The 23,449-nt window shown below is 49.9% G+C and overlaps 1 protein-coding gene across 1 annotated transcript in view; it reads left to right on the top strand.

The window, feature by feature from the left end:
• The window catches only part of TAB1 (TGF-beta activated kinase 1/MAP3K7 binding protein 1), a 102,682-nt gene extending 80,288 nt beyond the window's left edge, over positions 1 to 22,394 (top strand). The window contains exons 5-15 of the mRNA XM_006865262.1: positions 1,431 to 1,451; positions 4,945 to 5,081; positions 5,236 to 5,389; positions 6,205 to 6,291; positions 6,623 to 6,761; positions 10,891 to 11,004; positions 12,267 to 12,378; positions 16,031 to 16,175; positions 18,009 to 18,231; positions 18,907 to 19,063; positions 22,187 to 22,394. Coding sequence (XP_006865324.1) covers positions 1,431 to 1,451; positions 4,945 to 5,081; positions 5,236 to 5,389; positions 6,205 to 6,291; positions 6,623 to 6,761; positions 10,891 to 11,004; positions 12,267 to 12,378; positions 16,031 to 16,175; positions 18,009 to 18,231; positions 18,907 to 19,063; positions 22,187 to 22,394 — 1,497 coding nt within the window. The remainder of the gene's footprint in view (positions 1 to 1,430; positions 1,452 to 4,944; positions 5,082 to 5,235; positions 5,390 to 6,204; positions 6,292 to 6,622; positions 6,762 to 10,890; positions 11,005 to 12,266; positions 12,379 to 16,030; positions 16,176 to 18,008; positions 18,232 to 18,906; positions 19,064 to 22,186) is intronic.
• Positions 22,395 to 23,449: the final 1,055 nt, after the last annotated feature.

Genomic DNA, 23,449 nt, shown 5'->3' with positions numbered 1-23,449 from the left:
ATTGATCTCTTCCAATCAGTCGGCCAGATAGTTGTCTTCCAAATTTCTTGACAGAAATGAGTGAGTGCCTCTTGTGCTGCCTCACTTTCTTGAAAGATTTCAATTTTTATTCCATCAATTCCTGGTGCCTTGTTCTTTGCCGATTCCTTCAGTGCACTTTGGACTTCCTTTTGAAAGAATTATGAACTGCCAAAAGAGCAAACAGATCTGTATTGAAAGTAGTACAGCCGGAGTGCTCCTTAGAAATGAGCATGGCAGGACTTGATCTCTGAAACTTCGGACATGTTGTCAGGAGGGACCAGTACCTGGAGCAGAACAACAGCATGCTTAGTAAAGTTAGGATGAGGGTCAGTGCAAAAGAGGAAGAGCCTCAAAGAGATGGATTGACATAGTAGAAGCAACAGTGGGCTCAAACACAACAATTGTGAGATGACACAGGACCAGGCAGTGTTTTGTTTTGTTGAACATAGGGCCATTGACTATGAGTTGAAACCCACTGATGACACCTAACACAACAGCCACGTGAGTCAGAACTGCCTCCATGGTAGTGGGTTTGCTTTGTTGTTGCTAGTGAGCATAAAGTGGCCTTTCATTGTGGCTTTGATTTTGCATTTTATTAAGGTCCAGTGATACTAAGATATTAACCATTTGTGTGTCTTCTTTAGAGAAATGTCTATGCAAGTTTATTGCCCAGTTTTTCATTGGGTAATTTAACTTTTTGTTGCTTTGTTCTTTATAAGTACAGGATATTTGACTCTTACCAGATTTATGATTTGAAAGTAGTTTCTCCCATGCTGTAGATTGTTTCTTCATATTCTTAATGATGCTCTATGATGCAGAAAAGTTTTTCATTTTGATGGTGCCCAATTTATCTCTCTTTTTTTTTTTTTTTCACTTGCTGCTTGTGTTTTTGGTGTCAAGCCTAAACATCATCCATTGCCTAATTTGAAATCATGCCGATTTCTTGCTGTTTTCTTCTAAGAGTTTGATAGTTAACGTTTACGATCCATTTTGAGCTACTTGTGTGTATAATGTGAAGAATCCCACCTTGTACTCTTTTACATATACTCACCCAGTCTTCCCATCACCATTTGTGGACGTGACAAAGTTACAGTGGAAACGCAGTGTAGACAAGATAGCTTTTTCAACAAGTGGTCTTGGAACTATTGGATAAACATTTGTCTCTCTATCTTCCCTCATCCTTAAAAAAAAAAGCGTTGACTTAAGCGTCGTATGTTTTAGAAAAGTGAACTCAGGCTTGATCACAGGTCTAAATGTGGAGTTTTTAAAGCTGTAGAAAAAGCAGAAGATCTTTGCATTCTGCGGCTGGATAGAGCGTTCTTAGACTTTGCAAAGAGCTCAAAAGCTTGACCCATGAAAGAAACAAATGGATAAAATGAACTTCATCAAACTTTTAAACTTTTGCTCAGCAAAAGGTACTGCTAAGGACTGTGCCCTTTTGTTGTTTAAATGATTATATATTCATGAGTGTTTTTGTGTACATTCTACTCCTAAAAAAAAATCCCAAACAAACAAAACAAAACAAAAAAACCCAGAGGAAATAGACAAAAATACTGTTGAATGATGATGCACAGAGGGGATTGTAATCATTGCAATGAAACAATAAGTGTAAAACTGAAATTCTCCCATGTAAACTATCACTCAGTTCACAATAAAAAACTTTAATAATAATATAAAAAAGACACCGCTAAGAACATGAGAAGGCAGGATGCCATTGGAGAAAATATTAACAAATCACATATCCAACAAAGGGCTTTTTTCTAGAATACGTAAAGAACTGTCAGAATCAACAGTATAAAAACAGACAATCCAATTAAAAATGGACCTAAGACTTAACACTTCACCCAAAAGGTGGGGCAGTAAGCGCATGAGAAAATGCTCAACATCAGCAGACATTAGGAAAAAGCAAATTCAAGTTATGAGGAGATATCACTATTGTTGTTGTTGTTCTTGTGTGTCATCGAGTCATTTCCAACCATTGTGACCCTGTATAAGGTTTCCAAGGAGCCTCTGGTGAGCTTGAACCACCAACCTTGCTGTTGAACCTTACTTTGCAGTGCAGCGCGTTATCCCACAGTGCCACACACACCTATTCCAAAGTCTGCTGCTGTGGAGTTGATTCTGACCCTAGCAGCCTATAGGACAGAGTAGGCAGGCCCCCTAGGGTTTCTAACACTCTGAATGTTTATGGAAGTACACTGCCACATCGCTCTCCTGTGGAGTGGCTAGTGAGTTTGAACCACTGACCTCTTGGTTATCAGCCAAGCGCTTAACCACTGCATTACCAGGATTCTTGTTGTGTGCTGTGGAGTCAGTTCTAATTCATAGTGACCCTGTATACTGTTTCCAAGGCTGTAAATATTTATGAGAACAGAGTTGCATCTTTCACCCAAAGAGCGGTTGGTGGGTTTGAACTGCTGACCTTGTGATTAGCAGTCCAGGTAGCGTAGTGGTTACGAATTGGGCTGCAAACCTTAAGGTCAGGGTTCGAAACTACCAGCCGCTCCGCAGGAGAAAGATGAGGCTTTCTACTCCCGTAAAGATTTACACCCTCGGAAACCCTGTACAGGGTCGCTATGGGTCGGAACCGACTCGATGGCACTTAACAACAACAACAACTAATTCTACAGTGCCACCTATTGTTGTGGTTAAGTGCCTTCAAGTTGGCTCTAACTCATGGTGACCCTGTACAGGGTTTCCAAGGAGCACCTGGTGGGTTTGAACCACCAACTTTGTAGCTGGCAGTCCAGTGCTTATCCTACAGCGCAACCTAATAGAATGGCTAAATTAATTATTTAAAAAACAACCCGTGATAGTAAGGATGTGGAGCAGCTGGCACTTGGATGCACTCATGGTGGGAATGGACATGGCACTGGAAAACAGCTGGACCGTTGCTATCCAGTTAACCCTAAACCAGCAATCCTCCTCCCAGGTATTGCCCTAGAGAAGTGGAAGCCTGTTCACCCACACCCCCCCTGAATGTTTATAGCAGCGCTGTTTGTCCTAAAAAGGAAGCTATCCTGGGCCTCACCCGATAGCCCAGATGCCCCTCAGTGGATGAAGGAATCATCAGGCTGTGTTGAACATAGACAGTCTGATCCTGCTGTTCTTAAGTCGGTACTAACTCATAGCAACCTTGTATAAGGTTTCCGAGAAGTGACAGATAAGTTTGGTTAGCAGTCCAGTGCTTACCCTGCAGCACCACTCCATCACCTCATGGATTATTCCAACAAATACCTGTTACCATCAAGTTAGTTCTCAGAGACCTGTAAATCTGTATGGAAACAGACTGCCTGCCGCATCGTTCTCCAGCAGAGCAGCTGGTGGGTTCAAACCAGCGATGGTGCCACCAGGACTCCTAATGGAATACTAGTCTGCAGTAAAAAGGACTAGGCTATGGATGCACAGCGTGATGTGGTGTTCTCAGTGAAAGACGCTTGTCTGCTATAGCATCTCATTTCTGTGACAGTCTTGAGGAAACGGTAGTGAAGGAGACCACGTCAGTGACTCCGGAGGTCAGGCGTGCAGGGAGAGGGTGACTCCAGATAGGAGCAGGAGGAAGGTGTCCTGACGGTGGTGGTGGTGTGAATCCACACATGGTAGAATGCATAGAATGTTAAGCCAAAAGAGTCCTTTGGACTATATGTTAATTTAAAACAAAAACACTCCCACACCCTGCACAAGTTGCTCCAGGGTGCAGCCGTGAACTGAAGTGCTAACGTAGATAAATGGTGCCTAAAAGCAGTTAGAGTGGGAAAGAAGTATAAAGAAACAGCCACTGTTTGTCAAAGTGTGAAGAAGCCGGTGAAACTTGCCACAAAAGCTAGTGGCAGGATTTTTACATATCTGATCGCAAAAACTGGGGAGGAGGGGTTCACAGCTTAATTTAAAGGCTGTTACTGCTAACTTGGGAGGAGTCATGCACAGGATTCTTGCTTACTTAATATTTCAGTAAAGCTCTGAATTCATGTTTTAACCACTTGCCTTGAAATTCCATGTTGGTTCTCCAAGTGATTTCAATCTGCTCTAATTCAACGGGTATTCCCTTGATGCCTCCATGGTGCTCCTGAGAATGTCAGCATGAACAAAGCGTGGTCCCTGGGTCGGGCGTGGGGAGATACACAGATGCTCAGGGTGCACCCCAGGAGATTTAGAACATTCAGGATCCACGTGTTTGGGCTGCAGCCAATGTGTGTTTTTAATGCTCTGGTTTGAGATGCTGAGGGGTGGCATGGGAATCACACACTGGCAGGAGCGACAGCACCCAGGGTGTAGAAGGGGCACATGAGGGCATGGAGCCCTGGGAGGGTCTTCCTGAAGACGGGTAACTCCTGAGCCAGACTTTGGGGAGGCGATGGACAGGACGCTGCACATGTGGAGCAGAGCAGCTGAGAGAGGACCTAGAATCACAGGGTGGAGGCCGCAGATACCAGGGACAGTGACAAACGTCACTACTGAGCCAGAGGCTCAAGTTATTTTATTGAACCATGGAGTTAGGACCACCTGGGAGGAGCTGCCTGAGATTCAGGTACCCTGGCCCACCTTAACCTGTGGGTGGGATCAGACATTCTGAGTGAGGCCTGGAACCGGCCACTTTAACCAACACTGAGGGCGCTTTGTACTGCACTCTGGAGAGAGGGACAGCACCTAAGAATGTGTACTCCCGAGTGTGATCCGTGTGTGTGTGTTCATTGCACAGCTCACCACTGGACACCCTCACCAAGTCTTGCATCTTGTTCAGATTTTCCTGGGGACAAATTTGTCACTCTGCAGTTACAAGCAGCATTGTTCCCCAGAATGTAATGGAGCCCTAGGTGGGGAACTCTGGGCTGTTAGGTTTGTGTTGAATAAGACAAGGCAGGTGAGGTGGGATAGGCCCTGGGGGAGAAGGTGGCCCCTCATGTGTCCTGTTGTCCTTCCCAGGAGCAGCAGCCAAGCTGGACAGATGACCTGCCACTCTGCCATCTCTCTGGGGTGGGCTCAGCTTCCAACCGTAGCTACTCTGCTGATGGCAAGGGCACTGAGAGCCACCCACCTGAGGACAACTGGCTCAAGTTCAGGTGAGCGTTTATAGTCAGGTGCCCGTGTGTGTAATGGCCGTCTCTGCTCTGCCCTTGACCTCACTAATCTGCAGGCCAGAAGGGTGATGGTCACAGTAGGGGACCCAGAGGGCGTCTTGGTCTCCCCATCCCTCTCTGGCCTATCTCTCTGCAGGAGCGAGAACAACTGCTTCCTCTATGGGGTTTGCAATGGCTACGATGGCAACCGTGTGACCAACTTCGTGGCCCAGCGGTTGTCGGCGGAGCTCCTTCTGGGCCAGCTCAGCACTGAGCACACTGAGGCTGACGTGCGGCGTGTACTGCTACAGGTAAAGGTGCTAGGACAGGTGACCAGGGAACCGGAACGTTCCGAGGCCCCGCTCTCTGGCTCTCCTTCCCCAAACGGCAGGGTCGAGCTGCTCCTGGAGAGGGGGGCATTGTGAGTCGGGACCTGAGACAGAGCTGTCTGACTGTCAGACAGACTAGGACTGCCCCCGTAGGTTTCCGAGGCTGGAGTAACTGGTGAGGCCAAAGCAGCCATGGTGCCACCGGGGTTCCTTGGAGGGGGCTCAGCCTTTAGGAACAAGGACCCCGAGTACCATCCCTTTCCTTCAATGTGGATAAGTGCTTGACCTCAAACTATAGAAAGATCCCTGAGTTTGAGAAGCAAACCTTGCCCCCCACCTCTGATGGATTCATGTCCAGTTGCCAGTCTGCGTTTCTGCTTGCTGCATGCGATTGGGGGTGCTCCCCCCTCACTTCTTTTAGAAGTGCACCTGGAGTCTCTTTTGTTTGAGATGAGGGTAGATTCATGGTCCCAGCCTTCTGCCTCAGCAGATCAGCACCCACCATGACCTCTACATGTCCCACACCTGGGTGGGGATGCTGGCCTCCCCAGTGGCCAGAGCCACTCACAAAAGGGAACCTAGTGCTGATGCTAGTCATTGGAGTGGGTGCTCGAGACGGTTGGCTCACTTCATCCTCTAACACCCTTGTCCCCATTTCTGAGATGAAGAGAAGGTGGCACAACCTCTGTGTGTCACCTGCTTCTCTGGCCGGCCGACTGTCGGGTAGTCGAGGGGAGGCAGCCCTTGAAGATGAAGCCCTGTCATGTCAGTTACAGCCCTGGCCTCTGTCCTGCCAGGCCTTCGATGTCGTAGAGAGGAGCTTCCTGGAGTCCATCGATGATGCGCTGGCTGAGAAGGCGAGCCTCCAGTCTCAGCTGCCCGAGGTGAGCCAGGCAGTCCCCTGTTCCCCTGTCATGTCACTCTGGGCAGGGACACAGCGGGTCCTGAGTAGCAGGGGCCAGGAATATGCCTCAACAACTAAGCAGCAAAAGGTGTGAGGCAAGGCCTTCCAGGTCAGCCCTGTGGCTGCGTCTGTCCACCTGTCACCTCACACCTCAAGAGCTGACTTCTGAGCTCCCGTGCACACAGGACAGGGCTCTCCTGGAAGAACCCTGTCCTCTGCCACCTGTGGGCCCCAGGCCTGCTCTCCAGGCTCTTCCAGGGAGGGGCAGGTGTGCCCGCCCCAAGGATGAGACTTCCTGCTCTGACCCCTAGGGCGTCCCGCAGCACCCGTTGCCGTCTCAGTACCAGAAGCTCCTCGACAGACTACGAGTGTTGGAGAAGGAGGTCTCCGGAGGGGCCATGGCTGTTGTGGCGGTCCTTCTTAACCACAAGCTCTACGTCGCCAACGTTGGTGAGTCCCTGTCCAGCCCCCAGTGGGGAGGGGGACAGGGAAAAGGAGGCCTATTTGGGGACACTGCCATCTGCTTTCCAGACCCCTAAAACAAGTCTCTAAGCCATTTGGATATTGTCCCCTCTTACTCTACAGAAACGTCACCGGCAAGCTGCAGGGGACGGTTGCTTGTTGTGTATACTTTTCATTGTGACTGAGTGAAGGTTTACAGCGATTAGTTTTATATACAACAGATCAAACACTTGTTTCATCTCGATGGCAGTCTCCTCCGTGTAGCAACCGTGTCCCCACTCCCTCCCTGTGGTTCCTGTTTCCAGTCCACTCATCTTCCCACCCATTCTCAACCTCGTCCGTAGGGAAATGGTGCCCTTTTGATCTAAAATGATTGAGCATTCCTTAGTGAGCATAACTCCCCATTATACCTCTCTACTGCTTAGCTGAAAAGTGAGTCACCAGGGTGACTGTACTTCCAGACCTGAAGAGTGGCCAACGGCCATAGTCTGGGGTTCCCCCAGTCTCTTTGTGACCAGTAAGCCTGGTCTTTTTAAAAATAATTTTGTTTTGTTTCACATTTTCACCCACTCTATCCAGGACCTCCTAACGGTATCCCTTTCAGAACCGTTGGTACTGGTAGCTGGGCCCCCATCTAGTTCTTCTGGTCTCAGAATGGTGGAGACTGATGTTCAGTGTTCCATTGGTCCACTGGATTAGTCGATTCTAGGCATCTTCAAATTTTCATCACTCTTCTTTCTTCTGCACATGGAGAGACCAATAGTTGCACCTCAGATGGCCACTCATGAGCTTTTAAGATCCCAGTCACTACTCACCAAAGTAGGATCCAGAGCGTTGTCTGTGTGGACTGTGTTCTGTCAATGGACTACAGTGTCCCCCGAGACTGTGGTCCTGAGCGCCCAGCTCCAGCAGCTCACTGCCTTAAGATGTTTGATGATATTTAAGTAGTTGTCATCATTTTGCCCCCTGTAACCTCCATGTGATACTGTAGGATAAGCACTAGGTCACTAAGCCCAAGATTGGTGGTTCAGACCTCCCAGCTGCTGTTTGGAAACCCTATCCAAGTCAAAACCCATGAGTCAAAACTGACTTAGTGGCACTTAACAACAACAACATGCTACACCGCATCCATAGGTATATTTACAACAAATGTAAATGTACAGATATCCTCTGTCAGATCGTACATGTTGTGAGTATACTCCACTCTCCCTCCTGCACGCATGCAGCCTGCGTATCTGGCCATGTATCCACCCATAGGGCACTGTTGTCCCCGGATTGTGTACAGAACACTATTCACCCCTTTAACCCTTTCATTCCTCCCTGTGTCATCACCTGTCTTCATCATTCTTCTGCCAACCTTCCGCTTGTTCTTGCTCTCCCCATCAACCGAGTTAACATGTGTCTACTCTCTAACCAGTGAATTACTCTCTCTTTCCTCCCATCTGTTGTAACCATCATAGGATGTTTCTTTTAACAAGAAACAGTTGTCTCATTCAGTGTTGGTCCTTTTGTGATTGAGTAGTTTCACGCAGCATAATGTCCTCCAGGTTCATCCATGTTATGAAGTGATCCACAGAGTCATTGTCATTTGTCAACCTTGTGCAGTACCTGCATTGTGTGTATGTACTGGAGTTTATCTATCCATTCTGCCACTGATGGGCGTTTAGACTGTCTCCCACCTTTTTGCTATTGTGAATAATCCTGCGACGAACATGGGTGTGCATGTATTTATCTGTGTCTTGGCTCTTATTTCTTGGAGCTATCTACTAAATAGAGGGATTGCGGGGTCATATGGTATTTCTGTTTTCACCTTTTTGAGAAAGCACCGTACCGTTTTTCACAGAGATTGCACCATTTTGCACTGATATATTTGCTCTTCAACATTTTAAAAAGGTCCTGGCCTCCCAGGAACACTCTGGCTGCACGTCTTTCAACACAGATCTGTTGGTTCTTTTGGCAGCCCATGGCACTTTCAATATTCTCCAACACCATAACTCAAAGGCATCAATTCTTCCAAGGTCTTCCTTATTCACTGTCCAATTTCATCATCACTGGCTTTAATGGCTAGTGCGTAAATTTGAATAATAGTGGTATTAGCTGGTCTTCCTTGTAGGCGTATGGATATTATCCTATCACAGACAGCATTATACTTCATGACTGATTTTAAAATGCTCTTTTTGATGATGTATGCAAAGCCATTCCTCTTCAATTTGTCATTCCCGGCACAGTAAACCATATGATTGTCAGATTCAAAATGGCCAATACCAGTCCATTTCAGCTCACTAATGCCTAGGATACCGATGTTTGTGCATTCCATTTCATTTTGGACAATTTCCAATTTTCCTAGATTGATAGGTCGTACAGTCCATGTTCTGATTATTAATTGATGTTTATAGCTGTTTCTCTTCATTTTAAGTTGTGTCTTATCAGCAAATGAAGGTCCTGATGGCATTCACATCATTCACATCATTCACAGTCAGCTGTACTTGGAGGAGGCAGCTCTTCCCTAGTTGTATTCTGAGTGCCTTCCAACGTCAGAGGCTCAGCTTGCAGTGCTCTCTATATCTGACTGTATTCTGGTGCTCTTCATCAGGCTTCAGTATTCAGTAATCTGGAGCTGACAGTCTTCCACGCCGTTCATAAAGCTTTCAGTGACTAAATATTTGGAAGTAGTCCGTTTCTCCTCCTTCCTGGTCTGTCTTTGTCTGGAAACTCAATTGAAGCCTGTCTACCATGGGTGACCCTGTTGTGGTATTTAAAATACCTATAGCATAGCATCCAGAATCACAGCAATACACCGCCACTACAGTATGACAAACTGACAGGCAAGTGGTGGCGTATAAAGTTAGTGATCAGTTTTCCATCTCTTAATAGAATGACTTTGGAATATGGACTGGGACTGCATTATATCTATAGGCTGCTTGGGGGGTTGTTAGGGTTTTCCCAATGGTAAATCTTTCTATCCTTGAGCTTGGTGTATGCTTCCATTTTGTAAAGTCTCTTTTGGTTTCTTGTAGTAGTATATCATAGTTTTCTTTGTATAGGTCTTTTGTTTCTCTGGTTAGACTTATTCCTGTATATTTCATCTTTTGGGTGGCATTTGTAAATGGTATTGTTTTCCTGATTCCCTTTTCAAACTGTCTTTATTAGTGTGAAGGAATCCAGCTGGTTTTCACATATTAATCTTGTACCCTGCTTCTTTGCTGAGTCTTTCAATGAGTTCCAATAATTTTCTTGCTGAGTCTTTTAGGTTTTCTATGTACAGGATCATATCATCTGCAAATAGACTTTTACTTCTTCTTTGCCAGTTTGAATGCCTTTCGTTTCCCTTTCTTGTCTTACAGCTCTAGCTAAGACTTGCAGCACCATATTGAATACGAGTGGTGATCAGGGACCTCCTTGTCTGGTTCTTACTTGCAGAGGGGAAAGCCCTCAGTCTCTCTGCATTGAGAGTATGCAGGAAAGCTTTGAGAAAGAGCAAGGTGGGAGGCAGGCATCTGCGTCTTGTCCCCTCTCTGCTCCTGACTGGCCGGGGCTCTTCTTCTGGAGAGATTGGCCCAGCTGTGAGGACCCACTGAGCATCCCCATGAGTGGTGAGGCAGGGGATGCATAACGACATTAGAGTTAGGAACAACGTTGTGACCACCTAGGAAACAGAGATCCAGGGTGCAGTTATTCCAGAAACATTGAGAGATCCCACTGGTGGCAGCCTGCCTTCTCTTCTTCCTTTCCTTGAGATTTCATTATGGAAATTTTTCATAGAAAAGGAGAGTCATATTTGGTGAGCCTTATGTGCCCGGCACCCAGTCCCAATGACAGCCAGCTCCTAGTTACAGGGCACAGAGGCAAACATTGCTTCGTGTTTCTTGTATTTTCGTATGTATCTCTAGATTAAAAGACTCTACAGTCAGAACCCTGTCCTGTGAGCACACTTTTCAGATGTCCCCTAATTTCTTACTGTTACTAGCAGCTGTCTCTGGCTGGTGACCGAGCCGGTGGTCTGAGCCTCGATTACTGACTCTTTTCGAGGATTTCCACGTGTGAGGTGCCTGCCTATCCTCTGTGTCTCCTTACACACCGTGCTGGTCCTTGCTCAGCTGCTCGTATCCGGCCCCAGGTACGAATCGTGCACTCCTATGCAAATCCACGGTGGATGGGCTACAGGTGACGCAGCTGAATGTTGACCACACTACAGAGAACGAGGATGAGCTTTTCCGCCTCTCACAACTGGGTGAGTCGGCGGGGGTGGGGTGGGGGGGTGTAGTGTGGAGAGGTGTGCCCTACACAGCTATGATGCTGCGCTCTGGGGCCAGCCTGCAAGGAACCCGCCTCTGTTTCCTCATCTGTGTCAGGGGATAACCTTGATATCCTGAGACATCTACCTCAGAGAATTGTGAAAGGTGAGAGGTCAAGAGGTTAAATGCTCCAAGGGGACCTGGCCCGGAAGTGGTGCTGCCTGTTAACTGGTGGAGACTGAGCAGAAGCCCAGGAAATCATGAGCTGCCCCCAGCTCCACAGAGCTCCTTCTGCTTCCTGTATTAGTTTCCTGCGGCTGCTGTTGCAAATGACCACAAACTGGTGGCTCACAGCACACACTACTCTCTCACGGTGCTGGGGGCCAGAAGTCTGCCATCAGGGTGTCAGCAGACTTGGTTCCTTCTGGGAACTCCTAGCAGCCTTTGGTGTGCCCTGGCATCTGGTCCATCCCTCAGTCTTGGCCTGTGTCTCCCCATGGCTTTGTCCCACGGGTTTCTGTGTAGTCTTCCTCGCCCTTCTCACAGAATGACAGTGTCCTAGTTGTCCGATTGGGACCCACCTAAATCTAGGAGCAAGGAGCTCTGGTAGCGTAGTGGTTATGAATCGGGCTGCAAACCACAAGGTCAGCAGTTCGAAATTACCAGCTGTTCCGCGGGAGAAAGAGGAGGCTTTCTGCTCCCATAAAGATTTATAGCCTTGGAAACCCTGTTCAGGGTCGCTATGGGTCGGAACCGACTCGATGGCACTAACAACAACAAATCTAGGATCACCATCTCCTGAGTTCCTGCCTTCATGACTTCTGCAAAGACCGTTATCCCGAGGAAGGTCATGGTCAAGTTCCAAGGATATATAAAGGGGCTTCCCAGGATTCATGGAAAAATGCCACTAACTTTGGGAAGCCCCCTCATATCTTTTTACACTACTCAACCCACTTCAGTCTCCTTCTGTGGAAGCCCCCTGGGTGGACAGGAGCAGAGGTCATCTCTGGGACAGGACAGAGGACCCGGTCAGGCAGGGCTAGAGCATTCATGGAGGAGCAGTGAGCAGTGAGAAGGGATTGGACAGTAGGGGCTGAGGACACGGGGGATTCTGGGTTAGCCGTTCTCTAAGGCGCGCTCTCATTGACATCATTCCCTGCTCATCAGTCCTCACTCTGGTTCATGGGTATGTCGCGACACCCCTCTTATGTTCTTTATATACAAGGGATGGGATTGTTTTTTGTTCTTCATCTGCTAGGTCTGGACGCAGGAAAGATCAAGCAAGTGGGGATCATCTGTGGGCAGGAAAGCACCAGGCGCATTGGGGATTACAGGGTCAAGTATGGCTACACGGACATTGAATTGCTCAGGTAGGTGTCTGTGGCAGAAGCAGGTTTTAGGCCTCAGAGGGGCAAGAAGTGCTGTTGAAGTTCAAAGTCCAGGGAGAGGTTGGTGTGGGGGACAGGCCTGGAGCCCACCAAGCCAAAAGTTGGGGTCCTATAATATGGGGTCAGTTGTGGAGCAGGACCAAAACCAAGGGCAGCAACTGGAGCCACAGGGCTTGGCAGGAGAGGGCCGGAGAGACCCAAGGCCTGTTCGTGAGCATTGTCTCTGGCTGGGTGTCACTGGGGCTGGCAAGCAATAATAATGATCACTGGGATCCTTTCTTGAGAGGAGCCTGTGGGCGCTCTTTATTGTGTGCCTTAACTTCCTATAATGAATTGAATGAAGGCTTACAAAGCAGATGATCAGCTTTACTTTACATTCAACAAATCAGCCACTTTGCTTCATCTCAGTGATTACAACCCCCTCCGTGTAACAACAGTCATCCCGCTGTCTCTAGTTCCCATTCCTCTCTTCCCACCTTTCTGAGTTTTGTCCTTTAGGCCAGTGCAGCCCTGTTGATCTCAGTGGGTGGACCATTTTGTGATGGCTGTACTTCACTGGTGGTGGTGTCCCCCCTGTATGTCTGTTGCTTGGCTGAAAATTGAGCCAAGGGTAAATTCCGGTTCAGACCAGAAGGGTGACCAACGGCTGTAGTCATGGGGTTCCACAAGTCTCTGTTTGACCAGTAAGCCTCACGCTTTTTTTATGATTTTGGGTTTTATGTCACATTTTCTCCCACACTTTCTAGGACCTTCTAATCTGATCCTCTTCAGAGCCGTTGGTAGTGGTAGTCAGACACTATCTTGCTCTCATCTGGTCTCAAGGCCGTGGAAACTGATATTCACATGGTCCATGTAAATCTTTGGACTCATTGTTTCCAAGTGTCTTCAGTTTTCATCACTGTTCTTTCCTCAGGACAGGGCAAGACCAATAGGTGTACCAGAGATGGCTGCGCACGAGCTTTGAAGATCCCAGTTGCTATTCACTAGTGTAGGCTATAGAAGCTTGTCTTTTTGAACTGTGTTATGCCAACTGACCATGTGTCTCCTGAGGTTATGGTTCTGAGCCCTAGGCCCAGCACCTCATTCCCTCCAGGTGTTTAGTTGTGTCTAAGAAGCCTTCATCGTTGTGCCCCTGTATGCTCCACACATTCATGGGTGTTTGCAGCAAGGGTAAATCCCCATGTCATGTACAGATACCCTCTGAAACCTCAGTGCTCCCACTCTCCCTCCCACACCTGTGCAGTCTGTGGGTCTCCCAGTTACTCATTCAACAAATCAGCCACTTGGTTTCATCTCAGTGATTGCAAGCCCCTCAGTATAGCATCACCTGTCCCACTTCCTTCCTGTCACTTGTTCCCATTCCCATTCTGTTGTTGCAGGATTATGCACAATGTTTGCCTCTGTGCCCTGTAACTCCTGCCCTCCTCCCTGTGTCTTCCACTGCCTTTATCATGTTGTCCAAACTCCTCCTCGTTGTATACTGCCTTCCCTGTCACCCAGGTTAACACACTTCTACCCTAGCTGTGGAGTCCTGGTGTGGTACTGTAGGATAAGCACTGGACTGCTAACCACAAGGTCAGCAGTTCAAACCCACCAGCTGCTCTTTTGAAACCTTGTACAAAATGGCTGTGAGTCAGAACTAACTCGATGGCACTTAACAACAACGCCCCTGAATGACTCTCCCTTCCCTCTCACCCCTGCTAACCATGAAAAGATGTTTCATTTAGAATTTAAAACATTTTCTTGACTTTTTACAATAGTTGTTTTTGTTCGGTGCTGTTGAGTCAGTTCTGACTCAGCCATCTTCTGCACAACAGAACAAAACACTGCCGGCTCCTGTGGCATCCTCACAGTCATTGTTAAACTTGAGCCCATCGCTGCTGCCACTGTGCCTGTCATCTCATTGGAGGTCTTCCTCTTTCTCTCGGACCCTCCATTTTATTAAACATGATTTCCTTCTCCAGGGACTGGTCCCTCCTGATAGTATGTCCAAAGTCTGAGAGATGCAGTTAGGCCATCCTGGCTTCCAGGGAACATTCTGGCTGTACTTCCAACACAGATTGGGTTGTTCTTCTGGTGGTCCATGGTGCTTTTTGTATGATTCCCCTAACAACCTAGCTCAAATGCATCAATTCTTCTACGGTCTTCCTTATTCAGTGTCCAGCTGTCACAGAGTGAATCCAACCTGGTGCACATCTTTCCTAGTTTTAAAAAACATTCAGGGTCCCTTTGTTCTGTTAGAATGACTACTTCTTGGTCTATGTATAGGTTCCTCATAAGCACAATTAAGTGTACGGAAACACTCATTATCCCAGTGTTGTTCCTAGCTTGTCATGATCCACACAATCGAAAGCCTTTGCAGAGTCAATAACGTACAGGTTAATGTCTTTCTGATGTGTGTGGTGCTTCTTAGGGCGTTGACAGTCATGGCCAGAACTGTGGCTGAGTCATACAAAGGCCTCTTGCCGTAGAACTCCTTATCAGCACAAAAATGAGGAAATTGCATTTTGTCCCTAATTTGTGGGGTTATATGTGTCTTATTGGGAAGTACACCTCTGTCATCAAAGACAGTTCCAATGGCCTTAAGAGTATAAAAGCGAGTCCTCTTCAAGCTCAAACTAGGACTCTGTTCCCAGAGGCTGCTAGCTCCTTGAGTACCTTCCCCATTCCTATTTCTGAGCACAGGCACATGTATCTGTGTGTTTGGGGGACGTGGAATCCTTTTCAGAATGTCCCCAAATGCTAGCCATACCCTACTCAGTGTTCTGCCCCCTGCTTGTTTCATTAAGGAGACCCATTCCTCTGTAATGTAGAATTTTGGCTGCTGTTGTGTTTTGTAGCCACTGCCCGGCTGTCTGGGTGCCCTTGTGTGGCTGCCAACACCCTGAATGTTCCCGGGCCAAGCTCTTTGATACTAACGTGGCTGTGATGGCGACATTCATAGGACTTGTATACTTGTCTCTTTGTACACATACGGTTTTGATTGGGAACTCTTCCACATTTAATGACTACCTGACAGTGTGGTGGAGTAAGTGTTGGACTACTGACTGAAAGAAAAGCAGTTCGAATCCAGCATCCTCTGCAAGAGAAAGATAAGCCAGTTTGCTTCCATAAAGTTGCCAGCCTCAGGAAACCTGTGAAGCAGTTCTAAATCTCGCCTTTCAGGTTGCTGTGAGTTGAGTGGGTTTGGTTCTCAGGTTTTCAGTCCGACATCAGTACCTGTTCACAGATGGAGCCTGTATTGGGGGGATCTTACCACCACCACCACCATTGGGCTTGAACACTTGTTTGGGAAGAAGTAAGCACTAGCAAGAGGAGCAGTAATCCTTATGTCTTCTTGTGCCACCTCTGTGCTCTGGACAAGAGATAGCGAACCAGGCTGGAATTGGGCATTTGACCTTGCTGTCCTGACCCTGTGTCTCTGCCAGCTTTGCTGGTCCTCTGAGCTTCGTTCTCATAGCTACCTTCAGAAGCCAGGTCCGACTTCCTGCTTGTCTCCTTCCTCTGTTACTTCTCTTCTTGTCGGGTTGTAGGTCACACTTTATATTCTGGGTGTGGAGTCTTCCCCTCCACAAAGTAAAAGTCCTCCTGGGGGTTATCCCAAGGTCAACGCTCCCCTCTGCTTTTCCCTCAGTGCTGCTAAGTCCAAACCCATCATCGCTGAGCCCGAAATCCACGGAGGGCAGCCCCTGGATGGGGTGACTGGCTTCCTGGTGCTCATGTCCGAGGGACTCTACAAGGCCCTGGAAGCAGCCCATGGGCCCGGGCAGGCCAACCAGGTGAGCTGAGCCTGCGCAGCCTGTGGGGCTGGTCCTAGGGACTTGTCTTCCTGCAGACTCAGGAGCTCAGGCATCTGCAGCTCAGCTTTGTGAGCACTGAGTTCAAAGCGGGAGTTAGAAAATACCCCGGGCCCACTGCTTAGCACCCACGCCAACTCCTGGTGAGCCTACAGGTGAGCAGAATGACCTCATGGGGTTTCCCAGACTGTCAGTCTTTACAGAAGCAGAGAGCCTCTTCATGGTCCCACAGAGCAACTGATGGTTTTGAATCTCTAATCTTTGGGTTAGCGGCCCAGCGCTTAACCCACTGCACCACCAAGACTCCTTAACCAAACCTGCTGCCATCAAGTCAGTTTGGCCTTACAGCATCTCTATATAGGGTTTCCGAGGCTGTCAATCTTTATGGGAGTGGAAAAGTCATCTTTCTCCCTCAGTGGCTGGTCCAGGGTTTGTACTGCCAACATTGTGGTTAACTGTCCAGTGCTTATCCTACAGCGCCACCAGGGCTCCTTACCAGATTTCTTGAGGGAGAAAAATCCCGGAGTTCTCTAAGACAGTCATTCTGCTAAGCTGTTCACATCTGGGCTGGAAGCCCGGCAGGCCCAGAGCAAGGGAAGAGGGTGAGGTTGGAGTGATTTTCCCTGGGCACCACAGTGCTCCCGGGTCTGCCCAGGAAGGGGCCTGAGAGGAGGCTGTGGAGTCTTGGAGTAGCAGAAGGCTGGGCTGCACCACTTCCTGCCTGTGGGGGCCACCTGGGGCTTCACTTCCCCTCTGTGAAGGCAGATAGCTTCCAGTTTGTTGTCATCTCCCAAACAAGGCCACCAGCTTGTAACCCTGTGTGGTCTTCGGCCCCCAGTGAGCACACAGTTCATACTTGGCACTGAATCATGATGTGGATGCTTTGGAAGGGAATATCTCTGCCTGCACTTGGATTGATGGGACAGGTTGAGTTCCTTTTGTAACTCTTGTAGAAAGAGAACAGGAAAAGGCCTTTGTACCTTGCTCTCACCTCTGATGCCTGAATTCCAAGTTGTCACCTGTTTTATGTTTCCCCCCAGTAACCTGATAATGGGGAAGGCAGCCTCTCACTTCCACCCGGGGTTAGGGAGCCAGGGCCCAGAGTTCAGTTGTCTGAGGTGACAAAGCTGGTGAGTAATGGAGCTGAGACCCCCAATCCCTCATTCCCACCTACCCTAGAGAGATGACCGATTGTCAGCCCATCACACAGGATTTTGATCATTTCTTCAATGTGATTTTTTTTGCAGGGAGGGGGAATCTTCAGGGTAGTTGTTGTTGTTAAGTGCTGTTGAGTCTTTTCCAACTCATAGCAACCCTACATAGGGTTTCTAAGTAGTGGCTATTGAGTTTGAACTGACGACTTTGTGATTCAAACTGACCTCTCAGTCCAATGCTTATCTATAGCGCCACGCCCAGACTCCTACTGAGTGTTAGAATATCCTGAACAGGAGGCGTCTGAGAGCAGAAACCTGTCTTCATTCGTTCTTGTATCTCCAACTCCTGACAAAATGCCTGATACATAGAACCTACAATAAGTTTGTTCCAGGAAAGCACACTTAATAGTACTGACACTTTATATGGGACTCTTTAGTGTAAAACGTGTTTTCCCATGCATTCTGGGATTTAATCCTCTTACTGACCAGTGAGGTGGATATTATCTCCATTTCAGAGATCACTGGGTCACACAGCTTCTAGTGAGAAAGTTCCAGAAGGATTACCCTGCATACCTTGAAAAGCTCAGATAACAGGGACTTCCTTCAGCTGCTTGGCCCGAGCTCGGCCCTCACCAGGTCCTCGCTGTCCTGCCTCCTCCAGGAGATTGCAGCAATGATTGGCACGGAGTTTGCCAAGCAAACCTCCCTGGACGCTGTGGCTCAGGCCGTGGTGGACCGGGTGAAGCGCATCCACAGTGACACCTTCGCCAGTGGCGGGGAGCGTGCCAAATACTGCCTCCGGCATGAGGACATGACCCTGCTGGTGAGGAACTTTGGCTACCCACTGGGTGAGATGAGCCAGTCCACACCGACCCCGTCCCCAGGTACGCTCCCCGGGGAAGCATGCAGAGAGTTCCACCAGCGCTAGAGACCCGCAGAGCCAGCGATTCCCATCCACGCTGCAATGGGTTTCCTTTGTAAAATGTGGGCGCCCTGCCTAGCACTTCCACAGGCCCGAGTGCATGCAGAAGCCCTTGGAGAGGCACGGCTGGGGCAGGGGGCAGGTGGGGGGGGTCACCTGGCTGAGTGCTTCCTGTCCTAGCTTTAATGAGCATGGTTCCCTCCTTTGACAGGAGGACACTGAGGCTCAAGACAGTGGGGACCTAGATGAGGCCCCAAAGCCCAGATGGGCTCTCAGGAAGTGAGGTGATGCCCCTCCTGATGTTGGTGGTCCTTTCTCATTGGGGGTTCGTGACATCTTGTTATCGTGACCCTATGTTTACTGGACCCGCCTCAGATAGTAGCAAATATGTCCCTGGAGGAATAAAGCTTCCAAGGCAGTGACACTTCCCTGAGGCTGCCTGAGCCATCGAATGAGTCTGCCACTGCCCTGAGCACCAGGGGAGGGAGGCCCTGGCTGGCCTGCCAGTGTCCACCAAGGATGCTCTGAGCAGTCCAGGGGCAGAGAGCTGAGCTGGGGCTGGGAATGGTCAGGGCCACCCCTGGGTCAGCTCCATTCCCCACTGTGTCCACCCTACCCTTTCCCCCTGATGCTGCAGGAGGCCGCGTGTACCCTGTGTCTGTGCCCTACTCAAGTGCTCAGAGCACCAGCAAGACTAGTGTGACACTCTCCCTCGTCATGCCCTCCCAGGGCCAGATGGTCAACGGGGCCCACAGTGCGTCCACCCTGGATGAAGCCACACCCACCCTCACCAAGTAAGTCCGCTCGCCCCAGTCTTCCAGGCCTGCATCCCATGTCCCTCGGGTCATCACTTGGTACTTGCACAGGAATGGCCACCTGGTCAAGTCCTGTGGCTGAGAAACCTCAGTGGGCTGTCCTGGGGTCTCGTGCCTCTCAGGTTCCCACCTCCACTCCTGGTGAGGGAGCGCTCTGGACAGCACATGGAAACCATGGAGGTTGGGGCACAGAGAAGGCAAGCTGTGGGGAGGGGACAGGGCCTGTTGTTAGGTGCCGTAGAATCAGTTCTGACCCATAGCCACCCTGTGTAGGGTTTCCAAGGAGCAGCTGGTGAGCTTGAATCACTGACCTTGTGGTTCAAACCGACTTTGCAGTCCAGCGCATGAGCCCACAGCACCACAGCCACACCAGGATTATTGTTGTTGCTAAGTGTCGTCCTGTCAGTTCTGACCCATAGCGACCCTGTGAGCTGGAACAGCCGACTTTGTATATTAGCCTGCAGTGCCAGGACTCTAGGACTGGTGGTGGTGGTGGTGATGTGCCATGGAGTCAATTCCAACTCATAGTGACCCTGCATAGGATTTCTGAGACTGTAAATCTTTACGGGAGCAGAAAGCCTCATCTTTCTCCCACAGAACCGCTGGTAGTTTCGAACTGCTGACCATGAGGTTAGCAGCCCAGCCCATAACCACTATGCTACCAGAGCTCCTAGGACTATTGTTAGGTGCCATCAAATGGATTTTAACTCATGCTAGCCCCATGTGACTGCCCTGTAGGGTTTTCTAAGCACTGGACTGCAAACCACAAGGCTCATGGTTCAAGCCCACCAGCTGCTCTGCGGGAGAAAGATGAGGCTTTTTATTCCCACAAAGATTTTTTTGAAAGGCCTTGGAAACCCTCTGCAGGATCACTGTGAGTCAGAACTGACGTGACAGCACTTAACTACTATAGCAAATCTCTGTGGGAGCAGCTCACCAGCTCTTTTCTCCCATGGAGCTGCTGGTGGGGTCAAACACCAGCCTTGTTCTTAGAAGCCAAGCACTTAACCCATTGTAAATCGGACCTCTGTTGTGTGCTGTGGCATCGATTCCAAACCCTGTAGGACCACGTAGAGCTGCCCTGGCCCTACGTAATGACTCACTGCTGCCAAGTGGTCTCTGACTCATGGTGACCCTCTGCTGTGGTGGCTAGGTGTCATCCAGGTGCTTCCCACTCATAGTGACCCTATACAGGGTTTCCGAGGAGTGCCTGGTGGGTTTGAATCGCTGACCTTGAGGTTTAACAGTCCAGTGCTTATCCGACAGTGTCACACCAGCGTCCAATGGTGGTAGTGGGTATGTGCCGTGGTGTCGGTTCCAACTCATAGTAACCCTGTACAGGGTTTCCCAGGATATAAATCTTTACGGGAGCAAAACGTCTCATCTTTCTCCCGTGGAACAGCTGGTAGTTTCAAACTGCTGACCTTGCGGTTCACAGCCCGATTCATAACCACTAAGCTACCAGAGCTCCTTAGGGTCCAGTAGGACAAGGTATAACTGCCCCATAAGATTTCCTAACCTGTAATCTGTATGGGGGAGTCCTGGTGTGGCACTGGACTGCTAACCACGACATTGGCAGTTCAAACCCAGCAGGTGCTCCTCGGAAACCCTCCACAGAGTTGTTATGAGTCAGAACTGACTTCGTGGCACGTAACAACAACAACAATCTCTGTGGAAGCTGATTGCCAGGACTTTCTCCTTCGGAGCTACTGGGTGGGTTTGAACTGCCAACCTTTTGGTTAGCGTTCACCACCAGAGCCCCTTGACATTATATGCGTAAAACTCGCTGCATTTGGTCAGTTCCAACTCCTTAGGACAGAGTTCTGCTCCGTACTGTTTTCCAGACTGAATTTTAATGAAGCAGACTGCATTACCTTTCTTCCTCAGAGCAGCTGGTAGGTTCGAACCAGCAACCTTTTGCTTAGCAGCCTAATGCTTTAACCACTGCACCAGCCACATACTAATTTTCATTGGATGGCAAGTTTCTCCTATTGTTTTTTTTCTTTCCCTGCAAATTGGAGTGTAACCTGTGGGGTCCTCCCCCACAGCGCCCATACAGGAAGAAATTGTCTGGGCTGTGCTGGCTGGTCTGATAGGGGCTTTTTGAGAAGCGCAGTCCCTTTTTGTTAAGCTTCAGTTCTCAAATTGAAGGTATAGGGGGAGGGCGAGGCTGCAAGGACGTCTGAAGCCTGAAAGGGGTCAGGCAGCCCCCCTTCAGCCGCTGACCTGCTCCTGTGGAATGTGTGCCCCCACCACACTAGGGGGCAGGCTCGGGTTTCACATTCCACGCCTGCCACACCCAGCCCACTCTGAGTCTGGAACCCTGGATGCAGCCAATCGGAAGCCCTTTCAGGGAGGGCGTGGCCCTGAGTTCCTCCGCATTGCCTGGGGGCCGCCTTCTCTCCCTGCCCCCAAGCTTGTGCTGTGGTGGGCCATAAGGCCTGCTGGGCAGATGAGAGCCTTTGGTTCTTCCAGCACTGTAAGATAGCCTCACAACCTACAGGGCCACTCAGAACAAGACACCAGCTGTGTCCACAAAGGCAGAGCAGTGGCTGAGGTCCTCGACAGGCTGGAAGTCCAGCCAGCCAGTTCTGCCTTGGATTCCCTCCCTACCCCTCCATCTAGCAACAGCCAGTTCCCCTGCCATGGCTGGGCTAATCGTGCTGCCCAGGAGAGGGGAGTGAAAGCAGGGACTCCAGCGAGGTCGCAGGGAGAGAGGTGACCCATTTGGGTTGGAATGGATGGCCTCTGGCTGGCCACTGTCCAGTAGGACTCTGTGTGATGGCAACTATTCAGTGCCATGCTGCCCCCACGTGACATCTGTTTGCCACAATGGCGTGCATGTGGTGCTGTTGGTTAATGCGCTGGATTGCAAGGTCCATTGGAACCGCAAGGTTGGCAGTTCAAGCTCACCAGCCTCGCCTCAGAAATCCTATAAAGGGTTGGAACCGACTTCATAGCATTTAACAACAACAAATAACCACCAGTGGCTAGCCCTTCAACAATATAGTGGGCTTTTCTGCCCTTAGAACACCTGGCCAAGGGGCTAGATCAGATGGGGATGGGGGTGGTGGCTGACCCCCCACTCGTTTATCCCGGCAGCCAGAGCCCGACGCTGACCCTACAGTCTACCAACACACACACCCAGAGCAGCAGCTCCAGCTCGGATGGCGGCCTCTTCCGCTCCCGACCGGCCCACTCACTCCCACCTGGCGAGGATGGCCGTGTCGAGCCCTACGTGGACTTTGCCGAATTTTACCGCCTCTGGAGCGTGGACCATGGGGAGCAGAGTGTGATGACAGCACCGTAGCTCTGGCTGTGAGGGCAGGAGGGGCATTTAGTCTTTCCCTGATGCTTTCTCCTCCTGGGCCTCCAGGCCTCAGCCTGCACTGGCCTGTGACCCCCGCGGTGGCTCCCCGTGTGGCCAAGATTATGCTGAGGACCCAGTGCCATGTTGAGCCTGCTCAGTGCTCCTACGGTCTCCTCAGCCAGGACAGTCACCCCAACCCCCATCACACACCCTGAGCCCTTAGACTGTGTGGGGGTTCTCCTGTGACCCCACCTGCTGCAGGCTCAGCAGTCCCCACCCCACCACCAGACTACCTTCCCCCTCCTCTGCCTCCCTCCTCTACCTCAGCCTCAGGGCCTGGGGTGGCAGGGGACAGATGGAAAGGCAGTGAGTGATGGGGGCTGGTCCACTAAGGGATTCCTGGAGCCCCAGAAAGAGGAGTGGGTGCATGCAGGCGACGCAGAGATTTGCCTCCACACAGCTGGGCAGGCTTCTCTCCTCAGGCCCTTCCAGGAAGTGGGGAGCCCCCAGTCAATTTGGGAGCCCCTGAGAGCCATCTTGACCACTGCCTCAGGTTGTGAGTCAGGCCAGGGCCCGGGGAGCAGTCAGGGCAGGGAAATTCCTAACAGGAAAAGGCTTCTTGAGGCCAGCGCCCAGGGCAGCCGGGCTGTGGGACTGGATTCTCCCAGCCTCTGAGGGAAGCAGCTGTTGAAGCATTCAGAGACCAGGAACCCCAGGTCTGAGAACCCAGACCTCTAGTTGTTCTGTCAAGATCCCAGGCCCCTCTGCCTCCTCTCCCCAGCTTCCCAGACTGAGTCCTGCAGTGGCAAAGCGGGGTTCTCAGGAGGCCCCAGCCTGGGCAGAGGACCCACTCCCCCTTCCCCGGAGGCCATGTCTGTGCCAATGAGCAGATTGGGGGTTGGGGGACACACAAGAATCCCCTCCATGCTGCGGTTGTCTCCAGGAAAAGCATCGCTTCTTGAATGCAGCCAAGAGATAATAAACAGTGTTATCCAGAGCTCAGGTCTGTTGAACTTGAGCCCTGGGGGTGGATACCTCTGTCTGAGTGGGGGAGG

This window comes from Chrysochloris asiatica, unplaced genomic scaffold, assembly GCF_000296735.1.
Source record: "Chrysochloris asiatica unplaced genomic scaffold, ChrAsi1.0 scaffold00076, whole genome shotgun sequence".
NCBI classification, from domain to species: Eukaryota; Metazoa; Chordata; class Mammalia; order Afrosoricida; family Chrysochloridae; genus Chrysochloris; species Chrysochloris asiatica.
This window is presented reverse-complemented; position numbering and strand designations above follow the sequence as displayed.